Raw genomic sequence first — 21,297 nt, 5'->3', positions numbered from 1 at the left:
CTTCAGCCCTTTCCCCCCATTTCAAGCCCGTAATTACTGACACCAGGTGCATCGCTCCAGCCCATCCCTGGTGCCGTCCCCATTCACAAGTGAAGGATTGCAATTTGCCAGCCTCCCCCGAAGCGCTTTGTCCCAGCCTGCTGCCCTGGGTGTAGCGTTACACTGACCAGCGGCACGGCACAAAGGGGAGGGAAATGGAATTCACCGGGGGAACAAAGGGCATTAGCGCTCCCCGCCTCCAGCCCCAGGTGACCCGCAGAGCTGCCTGCAGGCTCTCTGGCGAGTGACAGCAGGCTCGGGGCGTGTAAAACCCCGAGCACGGCAGCGGGGCTGGCGGCAGCTACACCTGCAGCAGCCACAGCCGCCTGCGACCACTCGGACGCAGCCCTGTGTGCCACCACCGTGGGCAAGCACTGCCAGCCCTAGCTAAAGCTTTAATTACTGAAATATTTCAGCTGCTGGGACACTCGGTGCTGATGGAGGGCAGCGTTCACCCTCTCCCTCCCCAGCCCTTGACAGAAGGGTTTCCCGTCACTGGACACCTCATACTGTGTGGTGTGGCCCTTTGGGCACGGAGCGGCCCCAGGCTTTGCTGATGGCTGCATTTGGGATCAGGTGCAGGAACAGAAATGCTGTGAAAACACAGGGCTCGTGGCACCCGTGATGCTGCCTCTTTGTTTGGCCGAAGCTCCCGGAATTTGCCTGTTGCGCCCACACGGGGCAGGACCCATCCCTTTGTCTCCGGCATGAACTCTTCTAGCCAGGGCAGATCCATGACTGGTGCCTCTGGGCTCTGCTGTAAAACAAGTTAACAGTGACGATGATAATGACAGGAAAGTGAGAACTGAGATGATTTAGGTTTGCAGATCCATCCTTTGATTTGGTTTGATGTAGCAAGTCCAGGCATGGATGAATTGGGGATGAAGGGATGTAGTGCTCCCCTCTTAACCCTGGCTTTGTAGCACACATAGAATGGTTCATGTTGAAAAGAACCTTAAAGATCATCTCCAACCCCCTGCCATGGGCAGGGACACCTTCCACTAGACCAGGTTGCCCAGGGCCCCATCCAACGTGGCCATTCCGCTGCATGTGAGGTTTCTTGCAAGATTCTTAAAATCTCTTCGCACCTACCTGAATCAAAGGTGTGTCCTGTCTTTCCCTCCCAGAAAAATCCCAACAAAAATCCCAGTGGCCTTAAGCTGAAAGAGAAAAGGCTTAGATGGGATGTTAGGAAGAAGTTCTTGGGTGTGAGGGTGGGCAGGCCATGGCACAGGTCGCCCAGAGAAGCTGTGGCTGCCCCATCCCTGGCAGTGTTCCAGGCCAGACTAGATGGGGCTTGGAGGAACCTGGGATAGTGGAAGGTGTCCTGGCCCATGGCAGCAGGGTTGGAACGAGGTGATCTTTAAGGTCCCTTCCAACCCAAACCATTTGATAATTCCATGGTTCTGTGATCCAAGGGAGGGCAGCAGTACTGAAGTCACTTTGTCTGAACATCTCTAAGGCAGCAGCTCACAGCAGATGAGGAGAGCAGCATGGCCAGCAGCTCTGCTGAGCTCAGCACAACCTCCTCCTAAAGCCCCAGCTGCTGCCTGAGTTACCCCTGCCAGAGCTCTGCTCTCCCTGACAGGAGCATGCTCGCTGCTTGTTCTGGAAAACAGCTCAGGCACCTTCCTGCTCTTCCTGCAGATGCTTCTGACTCATGCTGATCTCCCAAAGATTAGAGAATGCAGCTTTTGAAGTGCTCTGAAACATATGCTATAAAAGAAAATGAATTAATTGAAGCAACATTGGTCTGAGCCCTGTCAAGGCAGAAATCAGACAGAGGCAGGAGGAATGTCCTTTTTTCCAAGGCTCCCTCTGACCCGTGGGCTGGAGGAGGAAGCGGACGGATATTTTTAATGGAGACGTTACATCACCATTTTTTTACATTCTCCATCTGTATGAACTGTAAGACAAAGTGGAGCCAAGTGTAATTATTCCTGAAGAAATTAAGACATGAGCACAGGCACAGCATCAAGGTGGAGATTCCAATATTGGAATCTTCCCAGTTTGAATTTCCTCTTGGCCAAATGAAGATCTGTCCCTCTGTCCTACCACCTTCACCTCCTCCCTAAAAACCTGCAGCTGCCTGTAAAGCTCCCAGGACACCTGGCCACGCCCAGGACCATCTCTGCACTCACTAAGACTGGTGTGACTTAAAATGGGGAGCACTGGGAAAGAAATCTGAGGGACACTCCTTTTCTTGGGCATTTGAAACAGCAGTCTCAGCCTTGCCATTTGATGCAGTAAATCTCCCACGGACAAGTTATTCTAAATTGGAAAGGAACAGCATAAAAAAGTTATAAAACCCACCTATCTCCAAAGTGGACTTGATCCCAAGCACTGTAGGAAATGGGCTCACCAGTGGGATGAGGATCCTATTCCATATGAAGCCCTCACCAGGTTTTTGCCTCTTTCTCCATGGTTTGCCCAGGTCACCCCACAATTACCCTTAGAGGTTTTCTTCAGCTGCTGAAAAGAGCAGCACAGAAATGGGTAAGAGGCTGCACTGCAGCATTCTTGGAGTTTTCAGGTTCACCTGGATCCCAGACATGACAACAGCCTGTCTGCTTGTCCCACCCCGCGTGCGCGCCACCCCACTGCCTCGCTCTGCTTGGCTCTCCCAGAAGAGGATTTTTGCAGCTCAGGAGCAGAATTGGAGAAATCGTTCCCATGGAAAGGCTTTGACATCTCTACGTGAAGGAATTTGCTCAGTAAGAAGCATTGCAGACCACAGGTGTGGGTTTACCATATTGCAACACCCTGATTTTTGGAGCACACTGAAAATGCAAGGGTTTTTTTTTTTATCAGAGATTACAGATTTCACCTATATATAAATAAGAGATCACCAGCTTTAGATTGCCTATAAATTTTCTATTTATTACATTTGATTTTCTATTAACTTTTTATTAACTCTATTTGTTTTTCTATAATCTTTCTATTAGTTTTTCTATTTTGATTTTCTGTTTCATTTCCTCTGCTATTTTTTCATCATTCTGCCTTACAATCAGCTGAGATGAACAGACAGTTCTGGCCTCTTCCCATTCATTACACAGGACTGTTTTGGTTTTCATTAACTTGTTTCTCTCTTTTTGTTCTGGAAACCATACCCTGTCAGCAAAAAGAAAGAGAAGGCAAATACAAAACAAGTATTTTGACCCTCAGATTTCTGTCCAATTTTCTACTGCTGAGATGCCCGGACCTTGTCTTCACACTGGCCACTTTTTCTACTGCTCAGCTCTGCAGCAGCCAAACTTTGTGGCAACATCCCAGATCCAGCATTCCCCACTAACCAGGAGAACGAGGCCATCCTATTCTAGGACGTCTCCCTGAGAACAGGCAGACAATTATTTGAAGCACAGGAGGGGAAGGGGTGAGAAAACTTCAGTAGTGAGAGCCTGTTCCACAAGCATTTACAAGTCTCATTTATGAACAGGAGACTACTGCAGGAAGGTTCAGCGTTCACAGCTGGCTGGAAAAATCCCTCAAATATAGTTTCCTTTGACTCTCCCTTCTGCAAAAGTTGGGACTCAGTCTGAAATTCAAATTAACTTTCGTACCCGCCCTACAATTCCATTTTGTGCCCCAAAGCAAAATTTCCTGCATAATTGTGTGTATTTAGGTCACTTCTCCATTGTTCTCTTCTGCAAAGAAAATCGCTGATTTGCCAGTGGAGAAAATTCCTAATACAGTTTTCAAAAGCACTTTTGCAATTAGAGATTGTGCTCCTAAATGAGACTGGAACGTAGGCACAGATTAGCTTGGGCAATGTCTTGAGACTTTCTATGTCTGTTTTTGACAGCAGTGACTCCATTTAAACACAGACTGTATTTGACATTTATACAGGGCTGAGCTTGTTTGCCAAACTTTATTAAAAGAAGTATTTATCCTACTTTCATACTTTAATCAAATATTAGCTGTAAGTATGCAATATGTGCAAATATTAATCTAACTAATTAACATTTATTCTAGAGAAATAACATCATCTTTTGCTGTTCTAAGGTTCTTTTCACTGCAAATTTTTCCCTACACTTAACATTGAGTGAAGTTCTTTTGTTTCCAAATTTCTGCTGTGAGAAGTACTGGGTTGGTATCTCCTGTTTATGTCTGTCTGTACAGCACCAGCCACATGTATGGGCAGATCCATATAAACATTTTAACTCATCCAGGTATCAAATTAAAATATTCTGAGCTGACTGCAGTGAAGAAGAAAGCTCTCCTGGAGGCTCAGTTAATTGGCTGAGACCAAGGATCTAGGCAAAGTGAAGCTGTATCTCTGTATCTTGCAATGAACTAAGGAGCATGACTCAAAATTTGTATTTTTTTTACATCTTAGAAACCCATGGCTTGTGGCTTCATAAATATTCTTTGTGAATGTGCTCCAGAACAGGTCCAAACATCAAGCAAAAGGCCCCACCAGGGCTGCACTTCAGGGCAATGACACCAAAGGTTGGGTGGTGGAAAGCCAAAAGCTGATGCTGCATGTACATTTCTAGGCATTAATTAAAAAATCAAATCAAATCACTGCCACCCCACCCCCTCCAGACGCGTGCTAGGGACAACAAAGCATGGCAGATCTACCTCAGGATGCTGGGAGAGAGGGGAAAAAGAATCAGGTCAAAGCACACAATATACAAATCCTTGGGATGCCGTAGGGCACAGTATGCAACGACCTCAGACTGTTTTGAAAATTGATTACAGAAGGCCTTCAGCTGAATGGAGTCAATGACCCTCTCCCTGCACAGCAACAGAAAACAGCCACATCTTCTCTGAGCTCATAGGGATGAGGGTTCCCAGCCTAAGATCCTCATGGTGGCAAGGAAAAGGGGACAAGGATGGGAACAACCCCTCGCAGCTACTCCTCCTCAGACCAGGAGAGGAAAACACGGCCTTTCTTTTCAAAAAGATTTGATTTCCACGAGATCAAAACAGAGGAATCCCAGTTTTTCTCCTTCCCTTTGGAAAAACATCACCAGCTGTGCTGGGGGTCAGGATGTAATAGACAAAGAACGTGTGTAATTCAGGAACTACAACTGCCTAATGAAATATATGTCAAAAGAGACAGCTGGCCTGGAGGCCTGGGCTGCCCTGTGCCTTTGTCTTAAGGTTTTCTCTGGTTAGAAGTACAGGGGAATTGGGAGTGGTGAAATGGGGTGAGTTTTAGCTGGTATGTCCAGTTGCCAGCATCTCCTTTTTTGCACTTACAGGATTTGTAACTCCTGCCCAGTTACAGCTGCTCTGCTCAGACAGTGAAAGCTGTGACCAACACACAGAGTGATGAGATTTGGTGCCAGAGAGCAGAACAGACACGGGAGAGAACAATTGAGTGGTTCTCTGGGGAGAATAGAATGAGAAGAAACTCTAAGACTCTTGATGCTCTCACCAGTCATAGAAAAATGAGTTTGATTTTGTTACTGGTGGGCAGATACTCTGCTTCTGATAATTGTTTCCATCACCCTCATTAGAGCAGGAGAACTGGTGAAGTTTTTGTTTCAGTGACATGCATTGAATCTGCTCTCTCCATCAGTGCTGCACCTCGAATCCTGGGGTCAGTTTTGGGCCCCTCATGAAAAGGAGGACATTGAGGGGCTGGAGTTTGTCCAGGGAAGGGCAACAGAGCTGGGAAAGGGTCCAGAACACAAATCTGATGAGGAGCAGCTGAGGGAGCTGGGGGGGCTCAGCCTGGAGAAAAGGAGGCTCAGGTGGGACCTTCTCACTCTCTACAATTCCCTGACAGGAGCATGCAGCCAGGTGGGGGTCAGGCTCTGCTCCCAGGGAACAAGGGACAGGACAAGAGGAAATAGCCTCAAGTTGTGCCAGGTGAGATTTAGATTGGGTTTTAGGGAAAAATTTCATTGAAAGGGTTGTCAAGCACTGGAACAGGCTGCCCAGGGAAGGGGTGGAGTCACCAACACCAGAGGTGTTTAAAAGATGTGTGAATGTGGCACCTGGGGACATTGGGTTAGTGGTGGGCTTGGCAGTGTTGGGTTAACAGCTGGACTGGATGATCTTAGAGATCTTTTCCAATGTAAATGATTCTATGATCCAATGAACTGGAAATCATGTTGGACACCATTACTTCCACAGGATTTGTAAATTGGAGCACAGGGATTACATCACCTAAAAACACACACTCTTCAAACACGGAGAACACGATACAGCAGCACCAGTTCACCAGACTAAGCACATTTTCCAGGAAATGGTTTAAAAAACTTTTGAAGTCAAGCAATACTGAAATAAAAAAAACCCAAAAAGGGTCAGAAGTAGCTCCATTAATTTTTTTTGTGTCAGCTAACACAGACTGTACAACTGTGTCTTCTGTTGTTTCTCTTTCTTCTCTCAGAAAAAACCCCATAGCAGCAGCAGCAGCAGAGGAAATGAATTGTGAGCTCTGTGCCACACAAACATCTGAAGGGGCTTACTCCTGAGCACGCAAGGAGCTGCCTGGCTTCAGCTGGGACTGGATGTTCAGCACATGGTGCCGCGCTCTGCCAGCACGGGATCCACCCAGTGGAAATGGACACTGGAAGTGGCATCTACACACAGCCAGATGGGCTGAGACAAGGTGCTCACACCACGGCGTGGGTTACCTGCCTGGAGGAAGAGTTTGGCTTTTTAGCAGTGCCCCAAGCCCTGGGAGAGGGTTCAGCCTGGAGAAAAGTAGGCTCAGGGGGGAACCTTATCACTCTCCACAGCTACCTGAGGGAGGGTGCAGCCATGTAGAATGATACTATTCCTAGTATGAGGAAACTTAGAAAATGCAGAGAAGAGGGAACACAATTCCCAACACTGAGGGGATTTTCAGACTTTTACTGAATAGTCTGGCAGCTTCAGGCCAAAAAGAGATGGACAAGGGAGAAAAGTCAAAGGGATCAGGTGCACGGGAGAGGTGGCAGAAGGAATGTGCTTCACTGCACGCACAGCAAGAGGCACCCGCAGGACAAGACCCAACTGATCCCTCGGTAAAGGGAATATAAAAATCAGGCTAAAGGCTACAGTCTATCAAAAAACCAGGTGATAAGGTGAGTACAGCCCCTTATCAAGTGTTCATATGAAAGCTCTGTATTAGCTATTAGACAACAAAAGTTGGGCTGTGGCCTGGGGCAGGGTTATTCTGGAACTGAACTCATGCCCATGCTGAGGTTTTTGGGTGCAGGCAAACTGAGACCCTCAGCTTAACATCTGAAACAGCGCAAGGTTCAGCCCATCAGGCTGGCACCTATCAATGTTTCCTTACGGAACAATAAAGTTTTCATACTGAAATTCCTGTGACTGTAGAAGCATTAAGTTAATACATTTCTGCAATTAAATATTTACATTATTTTAATTCATGCTGCACATTTAATTGATATTATAATCACTAAAAGCCTTCCAAATCAGCCTTCTGCTTTGGTATTTTTTTCTCCCTGAAACTGATTCTTGACATCTGACAAGTCTCCAGTTCTTTACTGGGAGTTAACAACAACCAGCTGGGGGTGACTGCACTTGCCTTCCTATTCCAGTTGTATTCATTCTGCTAAGACAGCTGTAGGTGAGCATTAAAATCCCCCAAATAAAACAAACTTAGTAACAACAGCAAATACAAAGATCCAAAACCACTCTGAAGTGCACACTTCCAGATACTTACAACATGGAGTAAAACATTCTCAGGATTAAGACTGATTTAAGTTGATGGTCTCACTTCACATTCTTCAGGTAACAGACTCCTACTGTACCCCTGACAGGGGTGATCATCAGAAGAATAAATTACTCTTCTAAAAGAATACTTCAAAAGGCTTCTGGCATTTTGGAAAAGGTAATTTGGATAAGCAGGAAATGCAGGGGGGAAAAAAAAAAACCAGCTTAAAAGACTTGGAGGACAGGCTTGTCCAAATATCCTATTCCTCTTGGCCCAGAGACTTCACAGGTTATTTTAAAACCAGATCAGAAAATTTTGTTTCCTTGAAAGCCTTTTTAAAAAATGTTTTATTACTTGTAATACACCCTGAACTATTTTTTTACCTTCTTACAGTGTATGGGAGAGGATTCAAATTTCAGAGAAAGGTGAGTGTTCTCACCAAGTTACACTTGGTGCTCATGAGCCAGCACAAACTCTGATGTTCTGTTCAGAGTAAGAGGGAAGAGCCATGATGCAGCTTCAGCAAGATGACAATTCCTAAAGAGAATCAGCAGGACACTGGGCAGTGTCACAAACACTTCTACTGCTAAGGAGCAGAGGTAAAGACAAGAAAACACAGAACTAAATGTATTAACTTCATATCTGCTCTACTGTACAAATAAACTCCCTGTTCCAAATGTCTGTTCAGCAAACCCTTAATTCTAGGCAAGTCTAAGTTGTAGGTCACAAAGTTTTCAGTCCTGTTTAATAGGATTAAAAACTTCTAGCAAGCATTTTCTTCAAGTAGAGCATGTACCCCAGAAAAGGCTGCTAATTGGGAAAAGAGAATAAATCGCTCCCACGGCTGTGGCTAAGTAGGACCTTTGAAAGCTGCAGATAGTTTTAAGCTCTCCCACTTTCAGTAAAAACACTGGGAAGTTTGCGCTAAAATTGGTATGTACAAATTAACTTAATCAATATAGGAATTCTCATTATATTGGTGAACTTCCAGCCCTGCAAGCTCACAAATGAGAGCCAAGCACCACGTTCACCCAAGTCCCAGAGCCTCTCCTGTGTATGTGTACTTGCAGGGATAATTGTCTTAGTTATTTCTATCACAGAATCATGAAGGTTGGAAAAGACCTCTGAGATCGAGTCAAACTTTCAGTAAAAGTAAAATCTTCTATTTTTTGCCAAATTTACCTCTGCTCCTTCAGAACTTACTAGAATAATCTCCTATATTCTTAAAAACTGCCAAAAACTAAAACTGAAATGAGTTAATTGATTTAACCAGGCTTCAGGGTTCTGCCTCTCTTAAATTAGCTCACATAAATGCAGCCTCATGAAATTCAGCCACAACCAACATCTGCAGCTGGCTTAATATTTCTATCTATACAGCTCTGATGGCATTCAAATTCATTATTACATGTCAGGATTAAAAAAAACCCATTTAAATAAACCAACAGTGCTATTCAGAGGTATATTATTCTTTTGCTTTGAGGAAAAATACACTGAAATGCATATTTCCAGTAGGATGGGATAAAACAGTCTGAGCTGGAGGACAAAGGGATACACTTTGTCTCCCATGTCTGCTCCATTAATGTGAACCAAGGCTAATAGTCAATCTTATAATAGCAATTCCATTTTTCAAATCCACAGATAATATTCTTTTATTTTGCTAGACAATTCAGTGGTTCTGAGTTCTAATCCTTAAAGGGATGGAGCTGAATCTTTTAAGTTCTTTTAAAAGACAAGTTTGCTCCAGGTCTCAGGTGACAGCAGAATCCCCTCCTGCCCCCTCCCCAGGTTTAATTTATTTAGTCCATGTCAGAATCCTTCCAGCTCTGTCTAGAAAGATTTCCACGGATGACAAATGCGAGCTGGTTACATACAGGCTTGTTTTTGCTTCAAATCATAAAGGCTAAAACCATATTTATTTTAGCCATTAGCATCCCTTAATTCTTAGATATTACATTACAAAGGCCTAGCTTTTATTTTACAGTACTGCATCTGAATCAGGGCAAAAGATACAAATGTATTTTGCTCCTGTGTGATGTGGTATTCCAGAAGTTGGGCATCCTAATCCATCCCTAGTTCTCTTGAAAGCCCCAGACCAGGCAGCCTCTGGGGAATGCTGGGGCTGGAGCCAAGCACATGCAGCTTTATCTTGGAATTTCAACATGAAAGGGAAAAACAGCAAAAAGGGGGGAGTTTTATAATTGTAACTAAAAGTAATCACGATAAGCCATCAGTATTTCATTTTAATCTAACTCCTTTGAGCCAGAAAATGGAAGGGGGCCTGGAAAGTTTGTAAAATCAGGGACAATAAAAGAGATGTGTGGATGGTTTGTGTAGAATCGCACTCAAATACACACACACGATGTAATTGCCTGTTTTATTTAGTGGAATCACTTTTGTAGATTAGAAATATTTCCAATTCCCATTTACTCCAATGCAAGCCTCCACCATCGACAGGCGTAACGCAGTTTGTTCAACTGATTCCAAACAAAAAAAAAAAACAAAAAGAAGAAAAAAAAAGAAAAAGGAAAAAAAAAAAGTACAATCTCAAAAGTTAAGTTAGAAAGTTAATTTCACACATTTTCTTTGGGACCAGGAATCTGTACATAGTACAAAATATACATTTATTGAACTTTCTGTAAACACACAGTTTGAATTGTGTAAAACTGTAAATAGTGGGTGAACTACGTGGAGAATAATTTATTATATATTGTTATACATTCTACTTAAGGAAAATAGTTATGCTCTTGTATATTACTCTGTTAAATTTATAAATTCCATAATGAAGCTGTGTAATCTGCAAACATGCTTTTCAAGCTTAAATCTCTCCATTCATAACACACATTTTATACAGGTCATCAATGAAAAAAGTTACACTTTCCACAAAATAGATATAAAGAGGTCATGAATTTTCTAAAAAGACAGGCACAGCATGTCACTACAAACGAGACTCTTATGGTACGGTGTGGAGTCAATTCTGTGAGAAGACAGGTGTAAACTCTCTAATTCAGCATGTTTGTACGTGGTCTTAGTAACAAGACAGATGCTAGAACCCAAAATCTCTGCTTATAAAGATTTATAAAATAGCCAGTCCTGGAAGTCAAACCTCCCACTTTTCAGATATCCAGCATTCCCTGGCTGGGAGAACCTCGGCTTTTGTCTCCTATCAACTCTTGGTCACGAGTAATTGAGTTTTCCAAGCAGTGAAATACCCAGCACCATTTGCCAAGAACATTTGCATAATTCAGCACTTACACCAAAGACTGGATTCCTGGCACCAAAGAGTTAGATCCCGTTAATAAATACAATTTAACTCTTGGTGCCCAAGGTCATCAGCAAGAACAGGCTGGGAAAACCCCAACCTCAATGCCCACGGGCTGCAGGGTGTTAACCTGTGGAATGTGGGGTAACAGCACCCCAGCACTGGGGACTCTGGTGTGCAATGCCCAGTTTCCAATTTAAGAGGCAGATTTCCAAATTGCAGCAGACTTCTCAGTCTGGCATCACTCAGCAAGAATAAAAAGTTCCCCTATAAATACTGTCAAAGATCCTTTCATAGGATGGTCCATAGAATGATCTGGGTTGGAAGAGCCTTTAAGACCACCCAGTTATAACCTTTCAGGAGTCCATTGCTGGACATGGATATAATTCTGTGTAAATTCAGGACATTTATTCCTACATTTTCAGGGTCTCATTGTTTTTCCATCCTGAGTATGTCATCTTGGATTTAAGTAATTTACAGCTAAAAGCACTGCATCAAAGATCAAACCTCTTAAACTGCTCTTCTGAGGTTTTAAAAGCAAAAAAATTCTTAGCCACTTTAAGAATTAAAAAATTATCTCAGATTAATCAAACATTTTGCTTTAACATTACAACCATCTTCCCTTTGGCTTTGAAAAGCTTTTTCAAAACCTAAACTGACTAAAGATTACATTTGTTTTTCATTCCAAGAGAAGTGGGACAGTTAAGGCTCCAGCAACACGTGCAAAATTTGTATGTTGTGAGCAAAAGCTCCATCACTGTCAGCAGGATGTAAAGTTAAGTTTGTGCCTGATTTTCTCAAGCCTATCTGACTCTAATTTTCCCCTGTAGTGTGAACAAAAATACTGTGATCCAACCTGAAATCCCAACAGTGAAAATATAATTGGCTACCCAGTATTGGCACTGCTCAGACTGGCTGGAATTCAGTAACACAGCAGAAATGAAACTCTGGACCTTAGTCTACAGGCATCAGTAGAATAAAAGTATTGAATGTTTTAGGACCTGCCAGTGTGTTTTCTCATTTTTCTTAAAGATATTTCTCAAAATAAATAACAATGGCAGCTCCTTCAACTCCAGAGGCCTCCTCACAATACACATGGGGAGTCCTGTCCACCTGTAAAAACCCCACACTCCCACCAAGCTCTTCAGAGCCAACACTTCAAGGAAGCAAAAAGGAATTTCAGCTTTGCCTCAATGTTATTGAGCAAGCTGAGCAGTGCAGATGTCGTGCTCCTAAAAGAAAATGGTACTGCCTGACACAGCACCCACCCTTCAGATAAACAGCTGCTAACACAGTAGTAAGGACCATTGGTTTTATTCTTCCCATTTTGGGAATAAAAAGAAAAAAGAAGAAGGCAGGTGCCTAGTGATATTTTAAAAACCATCTGGGCAGGAATCAGTTGAAGTTATGTTTAATAATCTGTCTATGCATAAACTACTGTAGAAATCTGACCTGTCATCCCACTTCTACTCAAGTTTTGACACTTTAAGATTTTCTTAATTCTATAAAAGGCATTTTTAAAGTTAAGCCCACTTTCCCAACTTTTGGGGAGCAAAAGTTAGGGGGTTTTGTGGCCATTGCATTTAAAACAAGCCTCTCCCAAAACACTTTCCTAAGACATTGTTATCATTCCTGTTCCCTTAGCCTGGAAGCAAAGACTTTAGAAGAATGTGTACAAGAGATGGGCAAAAAAAGGATCTGTTTTACTGCTACTCAAAAGGAACATCAAACAAAAACACAGAGAAAATGAGGAATATGCACAAAGCCTAAGTAACTACAGGTCAGCAACTCTGACACAATCAGGAGATTAAAGCTCCAGATATTATTTTCACATATTAAGTAAATGGTAGAAATACTTGTCATTTTTCTGGAAACAAATTGTCAGTGGGAGACAATGTAAACTCAACTTTCAACATGTCTATTTTTTTTCTACTTGAATGCATTTAGTGGTCCATGATACTAAAGAGAAGCTTCAAGTTTTCCTACAGCTTCCTGACCTCCTGTGAACATGTGCCACGGCCCAGGTGGCTGCTACCTCATTTACAAAGCAATGTTATCAGGCAAAATAAGGCCACAGAGTGCTTCAGATGTGCACACCTGAGTCTGCAGAGAACTGCAGACTGTGCAAGCACTCCACAGAAAAAGCTCACAGAAGACTGGATTCTCTGATCAGTATTTCAGACAGGTTAGTCAAAATTATTTAGTCACAGAGTGGTACTTCTAAATTCTGCTCCTTTTTTACAGCTTATAGCAGGAATCACATTCATTTTATGTGCTACAGCATGCTGGAAATTCTTATCTGGAGCCTCTTTTCACCACTTAAAGGGTTAAAAAACCTCTCCAGTTTGCACCCTGAACTGGTCTTTAAAGGCTCAGGTATGATCACCTCGGACACAGGTAGTAACAAGGAGCCACACTCATTACCTAGGAGACACTATTTTCACATCTGGTGAAGCCTGGCACCAAGTAACAATTCATGTTCTACACAAGAACATCAGGTACAGCTGTGTAGTTCTACAGTTTTCCTGTTTCTGAACCTGTGCAAGGTACATCAGGTTTGTATCAAACACTGTATTTGCCAAAGGATGAGGAAAAGAGCACTGCTTTCCTAAAGATTACCCCCTTTCAGACACAGCCAAGTTTAAATATAAAGGAATTGAAACACACCAAGTCATTTGTGCACAAAAGCAGTTCAAGAAGGTGCAGGTAGAGGTGAAGGTGAACATCTTGGCATGATGAAATCCTGATGTACATTGAACTAAGGTAAACTGTAACAACCGTATCATTAACCTAATTGTGGCAGCTGTGCTGCCTCTCCCACAGGACAGAGCTACAAACCTCTAGAGAATGCAAACATAGAGGAAGGTTGTCAGCATGGAACTCACACACAAGATATTGAGACCAAAGTTTGATGATTCCAGTTTAAAGAAAAAGAATGTTTATCAAAGCAAAATATTTGTCTTAAGTACAGAGTGGGGAAAGATCTGCAGAGGCTTCGAAGCTCCCTTCACAGGCCATCATTTATCTGGGTGTGGTTTCCCAAACTGCAGCAGGAGGGGTGGGGCAACCATTCCTTTGCTCTCAGTCCTGTCTCCCCACTCTCCATCTTTCCCTAGCACCAGCACCCCACAGCTGGATTATCAATTTACCCACTTGAAGAGGACAGGTTTTTTCTTTCTCCTAACTGCACACTCACATAAGGACAAGCACTGGCACAAAAAAAGGCAGTAGGGGCAAACTTGGAGCAATGGTTTTGTCTTGGCATAAGTTGATCATGAAACCATATACGTTGTTCATAAACTACTAAAAATGGAATGCAATAGGAAGTCTATCCTATCCCAGTGTATAAAATTAAAGTGGGATTCTTACCAGGGAACCAACTGAAGTGAAAACTGATCCCTAATTTTGTTAAATCACCTTAAGCTTCCAACTCTTGAACTGAGCAAAATGGCTCAGACATTAACCTACATAGTGACAGCACCAGCTTTGCAATAAATAATGTAATGGACATTGAAGTCAGTTTGTTACAAGTAAATGTTGAAAAGATTAGCTTTGGCACCTGCAGGAACTCTCAAGGTAAGCACTACCATGACTCATCTGCTGCTCAGTATTCACCAAGGCACCTTGCTGACACAACCTACGGCTGCCGCAGTTCAGAGCAGTTTAATGACAAGCAGATGAAATTCCTCTCTCCAATTCTGACTCCAGCTCAAAGTTTCACTGAATGATGGCCGTGCCTCAACGTTGTGGTAGTGCTGCTCCTGGGCCAGCTGAGGGCAAGCCCAGCTGAAAGGCTCTGGCTCTGTTTCTGCCCCAGCGCGAGTACCGGGGACTCTATAGATACAATGGATTTACGAAGCCTTGCAAACCTAGGATCCTACTTGATGTCACTGCATTGAGTTCATCCAACACTGGTTTAAAGCACATTTTAGAAGCCTCTGTCTTGAACATATTTCAATGCTGAATTAGCGAGGATTATTTGGAACAGCTGTCTATAAAGCAGTTACAGGTATTCTCCCAGAACGATCAGCGAAACATTTAATCTGACTATAACAAAACTCACAGAAACTGTAGCCAGTGAAGCTGTTAAATGTAGAAGGAAAACAAAGTTGCATGGCATACAAAGCAAAGTAGCTTTACAAATGTCATTTCCTTTTAAAAACAAGCAAATCAGGACCATCCTATTTGAACATGTATTTAAAAATACATCTGTTAACATCACACAATTTTCATTTTTGTCACACAGGAATCTTTTTCCAAGTGGGAAATAAATAGCACACAATACTTCAAAATAAAAATTGCTGCCTTGCCCCTGAGGTGCTAATGTTTTTAGCATTTAAAAAAAAAAGTTTCTGGTGCAAGAAGGAGATGCACAAAGGTGCAAAAGTGCCTTTTTCTTTTCAGAGCAGTGAAAAAAGTACAGCTTGCCTCTTTTCTAGGATGCTTTATATACTTAACTCATTTATTCTGTAATCAAAATCTGTATCTAAAATGGCAGTGTTTATGCATACATCATAATTCAGTGCTCTGAGCTCATCAAAACGCTGAACGTAGGCGGGAGAGAGAAAGGCCTGAAACGGGCTTTCTGCGACTACCCTCAAACCTACTCACATCGCCTGTAGCAACAGCAGAATTATTTTCTTTCTAACCTTCAGGAGACCTCGTCAGAAGAGGCTTCAAAAATCTCCTTTGTCACTGAGACAGTTTAAGTGATTATGGTTTGAAGTATGGCTTTTCACACCACAGTTTTGCTTCCGATTTTTAAAGTTTAAAACTCAAAGGTTCCACAGTCCAGTTCAAAGTTTTGCAGTTTCCAAAACTAAACTTTAGTATCTATGAAAAAAAGGACAGAACTTTATCTGCCTAGTCCTAAATTAAGTTTAGCTTTTCGCACTAATATGCCATGTATTATTAAATATGCTCGTTAATTAGGTGCCTGTGAAGCTATAACTTAACAGCATTATAGTTTTGCACTCTACAACAAAATTAGACATTTTAAGCATTTATTCATAGGTAGGTAAGGAACTGGTTCTTTAAGCAAAAATTGCTATAAATTTATAAATACAAATAGTGCTTATGTTTTCTTCATTCATGCTTGAACAGATTACAAACTGAATACAATGAAGTTACGTTTAAGCACCCCACATAGACAAGAGGGATAAAAGAAAAGTTTGCTGGTATATACTATACTTAGTTCCAAGACACTATAAGTTACTTTTTCACTGTTCAGTGTTCCCTAACTCTGCATTAGTTTTAAGGCTATATATACAAATATGTATATGTCAAAGTTAGGGAAAGACAAATATAGCAAAATGCATTGTACTACATTTTCCTATCAAAAAGTAATTATACACCAAGTTCTGATTCTGTTTAACTGCAGTAAATGTTACAATCTACTTGTTTTACTGATTTTCCTTTTGGGGAATCTGCCTACTAAATGAGTAAACTACATATTAAATACAATATTCTCAACCAAAAAGACAATACAAGGTGCACAAAACAGCAGTTTTGCAAACACGACTGACTTGAAAACTTAATTTTCGTATGCTCAATGGGAGAAAGCTAAGCTTAAATCAAATTAGTTTATTACCTTATAAAATTTTAAATTAGAATTTTAAACAACGAACAGTTAAATATTGTCAACATGCTATACCTCAAATCACAAGTACTGTTTAACCACTAGTCTCTCGTTCTAAGTAAGTGGGTCAATTAAAAACACACACCATAAAATGTTAAAGATTGTCAGGCTTTGACAAATGTATTTTTATCAAACAGTAGGCAAATTCAAACCAATGCACATCTTCAGTAGGGAAGGGGAAAAAAAAAACCAAACAACACCAAAAAGCCTGAAAAAACCCACACTTGTAAAAAATAGGGTAACGGATTAATCCCACATCATCCTCTAGCATATGGCTATATCTTGGGCAATAATCAAAATCCTTCCCATTTTAAAAATGGGCTACCAATTAATAAAAATATTCTTCCACAAGTAAAATATCATTTACAATGGCACTGACATTTTAAAAGGCAGGAAAAAAGGAATTACACATGTATGGGTAAATGTCTTGTTTGTTAAATCAAGCTTTATTGATAAAATGGAATTCAGAGTATTTTTCTTGGAACAGCAGCAGACCCAGCCAATCAGGATTGTAAAAATGCTGCAGACTCCTACTTTATGTAGAAAGTTGCCTTCGTGCTCAGTGATTAGTAGTTTCAGGTAAGGGTTAATGAAAAAAGAGGTGCAAAGAACCAAGGCATTCTTATCCCAAGATTGGTACATGTATGAACAGGATACTATTAATAGGGCATGATTTAACTCCCACTGAACTCAAAATCACAAATCCCTTCAACTCAATGTGAGAGTAGGAGTGCATCCAAGAAAATGATATACGTTTGTTGAAGAATGTGCACTACTCCTAAGTTATTTTTCCATTGCCAAGCAAAATTCACACACTGTAATTTCTGGTAGGTTGCCCACGAGTTCAGCTTTCATATAAACCAAAAAGTTGTCTTTAACAGTTTTGTGCACCTCTTGAGGACCTAGCTGGCTAGGCTGCTGCTCCTTGCAATCCAAAACCACAACATGATTTTAAAAGGGATATATATTGTTGCATCACACAAGCCAAAACATTTCTTCTAACCTTTATAGTGATTTAAAGCAGTTTCATAATTAAATATGAGCATTTTGTACAAAGACAATTGCACTTTACAAAAACAAAATCATACAACATAAATTGCTGGAGTCTGATTTACAACATGAATTTATGGTTTGAAATCACGTTTACAGAAGTCTGTTTTACAAAAAAGATCAGTTCCTGGGCTAGATGTCGTACTGCTGTAGTCATTCTCACCAACACATCATATTCCCTTCTTTAATTAAGGTTGAGGATGGATGTTAAGAAGGGTCACTGAGGTTGGGCTGCACTTTCATTTGCAGGATGAAACGTGAACTCCACAGCTAGATGAGCAGTTTTACCACATATCATCAGTTGAGGCAGAATCCTTAAAGAAAAAAGAAGGAACCCTTTAAAGTCTGGAGTGCCCATCCTTGCAGCAGTTTCTGGATAATCCAGACTGAAAAGGGTAAAGACTTAAATCATTTCAGGAGTCTGTTTTCTCTCCCCTTTCAGACACAGCTTTTAAGAAGTATCTAAACCCCACATACTCTTAATTAATGAAACATTAGAACCAAGAAATTTCAAAATACGACCAAGAGTTTTATCAATCCTGAAAAATAATATCCTAGAAATGTTACTGAAAAGCATTTCCAGAGCCTTTCTAGCTATTTCCTTGAGTAGTTAGAAGCAATACAAAATGGATATACTCAGCTCACAGGTGCGAGAAAAGAGCAGGATGTGCTCATGCCATGTGTTATCACCATTATAATTTTTTGTGTTCTCAGCCCTCCCTCGCTGCATGGGAAGATACAGACATCAACTGACACCCTGTTATAACTCAGAGCTATTTTAACACTTTAAATTTAAGGTTACAGAAGCGTAGTTTAGGGAACTGAAGGAAGTCGTAATTTTGGATGGTGATAAAACCACAAGGGGGAAAAAAAATGTATATTACAAATATTGAAAGTAGAGACATGCTGTGCTCCAAATCCTAATTGTATGGCCACACTACTCTGCATTACAACCTATCCAATATCTGAGTGTCCCTAAAATTCATCCCATTTAGGCCCACAGGCAACAGCAGATTTTGTATAACTACCACAAGCCTGAAAAATATTCAACCAATTCCTGGTTTAACCTGTATTTAATTTTACCAAGTGGTTTTTTAATCCATTTGCCTTCATGTCAGGCCTGTTTCCTTTTCCTTTGCTTAGGCTGCTCTATATTCAGCTTTCTCTACTAGCCTCATCAGGCAGGCTCACAGGTTAACCACAAGCAAGTGAGGCCATGGCTCTGCAGCTGAAGCAACAGCTAAATCAGCAGCACAGGAATCAGAGCAAACTGCTCTGTGCACCACCTTTAGTGGTTTCAGCATTACCTGCTCCCTTTCTCTAAGCAATTAAGGTCCAGGATGGGCTTTTACAACAGCACATCCTGGTGCTTCCACAGCTGCATCTCCCCATCATTACTGAGACTGCAGGAGGTAGAAATATTATTTCTCTTCAAAAGCACTGCCTTAGTGACTCTCTTGAGAGGAAAGAGGCTAATTAAGTCTCTAGCAATGCCATACATGATAATTTCTTAGCACTGAAGTTCTGCACCCTTCATTCAAACTTGCCCACAGAATCCGTAACAAACCAGAGAGGAACAGTTGGCACGGAGGTGTAGTAAAAAACCACAAACTGAAACTGCCCTTTGCAAAAGTACCACCTCCAGCTTTTCCTTCAAGACCAGAAGTAGCAAAGGAGAGCAATTATATGAAAGAGCAAAATGGTTGTTTCAAGAATGAAGAGTAAAAGCAGCATGAGTAAAAATGCGGGAGCTGCTTGCCAACTATTCCATATGCAAATTTCTGTATTCCAGTCACCAACATGACTGCAAAGTTTGTGTACTGTACATTTGTAGAACAGCAACATACTACAGAATGTATTTTGGAGGTAAAGCATCCTCTTCCAGCCCCTATTTAGGAATTGTTATGCTAAAAATAGAATGAGGGCTGCCAAATAAACTAGTGCACAGTTGTAAAGCCAATGCACAATCTTTATGTATGTCTGGCTGCATTTCAGCCATGTCACATCCAGGCAGGTAAGTAATTTCTGCTGATAGTTAAAGGATCAGTTTAACTGCTCTATGACATGCTGCACTTTCAGTGACAGAATGCTGTTTCTGGTGATCAAACTGCCACTGGAATCATGTTCACTGTTTGGTTGTTCTTCCCCCCATACTGACAGTGGATTTATTTGTCCTCTCTCATCACTGACATATCAGAACCCAAACTGTTCACTTGCTGTAAGATGCTTTATGTTTAAGAATAAAAGTATTTACACTGTCCATTTGGTAAACTAATATATTCTTAACCCACCTCTTTAACCTTTAGATATCACATTTTTCTTCTTGATGTTTAGGAAAAAATGTCTCCTATAAAGGAGAAAACAACCCCATGACTCTTTCCACCATTTGGCAGCACTTGAAAACCCAAGCAGGATTGAAATAATGAAATTCCAGAGGACAAATTAATCAACCCTACTGGAGTTTCGAGATTATGATCAGCAGAAGGCAGCAGAAAACAATTACAAAACACAATCCAAAGAGCACAACAGTGTTATTCCTTTCTTGGGGGAAGGGGTTTTTAACAAGAACTAGCAGTACCTTTCTTTAAAAACCAGATAAAATAATTGGGGTGGGAGGAAAGATAATGTAAGAGAAAGGATACTTACAGCATCATCATTCCTGTAGGGGTTCAGTCTGTTATACACGGCTTCAATCACACTCCGTCTAGAGCAAAAAAAAGAAAAAAAAAACCACAAGACTTTAAGGCTGTGTTCTTCTTTTTTTTCCAAGTCAAATTCCTAATTTTAATTTAAAATGCAAACCTTAGAAGATTCCAAATTTACAGAACCATATTTACCGGAAGTTAGCACAAAGTGTTCTTAAACATTCCATATCCTTTAAAACCTTTAGGCTCAAGACAAACAAGGCTCAGTATCCCTCAGAGTTCAGCAAGAGAAGGGCACAACCTGACAGTCAGGTCTTCACTTGGAAAAAGGGCAGCAGAAAGCTCAGTGAACACTGAATGTCCTGGTCATTTGTGTGCCCAAAAAACACTGCAGTAGTGCCTTATGTATTATGGCACTTCCATAGGGGAACAGTGCTGTGTTATTCTCTGGACACACAAAAATTACATTCTGAAGTACATTTTTGTTAGTGTTACATCTTAAAATGGACTTTTCATGCACAAACATGAAAAAATTAGTTCTAGAACAGTACTCTTCTACAATGACATGTCCAATACTATCCTGCAATTTTTCTCAAAATAAAAAGATTAAAATGCAAATTGCAGTTTTGTGTACTGTATCTTCAGACTGAGATAAATTTTGTCTGGTAAAAAAAAATCAAAATATTAATTCAAGCATTTTGACAGTTACCTCCTTTTAAAAAACCCCATGCTTAGCATATTTAAGACAGCTTGAAATTAACTTTCATCTCTGGGACTCTTGACTTTTCTAATACTGATAGAAAATTTATAAGAAATAGATTGATAAAATATTAATACAAAATTTGCAATCAACATGCAAATGACCAACATGATTTTTATTTAATTATTCTAACACAGAGTGAAAAAACTGAGAGTCAAAAAAACTTGAAAACTGATAATAAAAAAACCAAAAACCACAGCCCAATGTGAGGCTGAAGGAAGAAGCTGCCATTGCCTTTCCCAGTATACAAGGAAAAAACTTTGGAGGGAGAACAGGAAGGAAAGAGGG

At 41.1% G+C, this 21,297-nt stretch overlaps 1 protein-coding gene across 5 annotated transcripts in view; it reads right to left on the bottom strand.

Annotated features, from left to right (window-relative positions):
• Positions 1-10,012: 10,012 nt before the first annotated feature.
• Positions 10,013-21,297, bottom strand: part of PPM1A (protein phosphatase, Mg2+/Mn2+ dependent 1A) — a 35,466-nt gene continuing 24,181 nt past the window's right edge. For 3 of the 5 annotated variants that reach the window (XM_048308493.1, XM_048308492.1, XM_048308490.1), the window contains 2 exons: positions 20,251-20,308; positions 17,902-17,990 (listed from right to left, as the gene is read on the bottom strand). In XM_048308493.1, the coding sequence (XP_048164450.1) occupies positions 17,943-17,990; positions 20,251-20,308 (106 nt within the window). In that variant the 3' untranslated portion in view covers positions 17,902-17,942. Of the gene's footprint in view, positions 17,991-20,250; positions 20,309-21,297 lie in introns of those variants that run through there. The other 2 variants (XM_048308494.1, XM_048308495.1) reach the window with 2 other exon arrangements.

This window comes from Corvus hawaiiensis, chromosome 6, assembly GCF_020740725.1.
Source record: "Corvus hawaiiensis isolate bCorHaw1 chromosome 6, bCorHaw1.pri.cur, whole genome shotgun sequence".
Classification (NCBI taxonomy): domain Eukaryota; kingdom Metazoa; phylum Chordata; class Aves; order Passeriformes; family Corvidae; genus Corvus; species Corvus hawaiiensis.
Note: the sequence above shows the minus strand (reverse complement) of the source record. Positions and strands in the feature narration are given on the sequence as shown.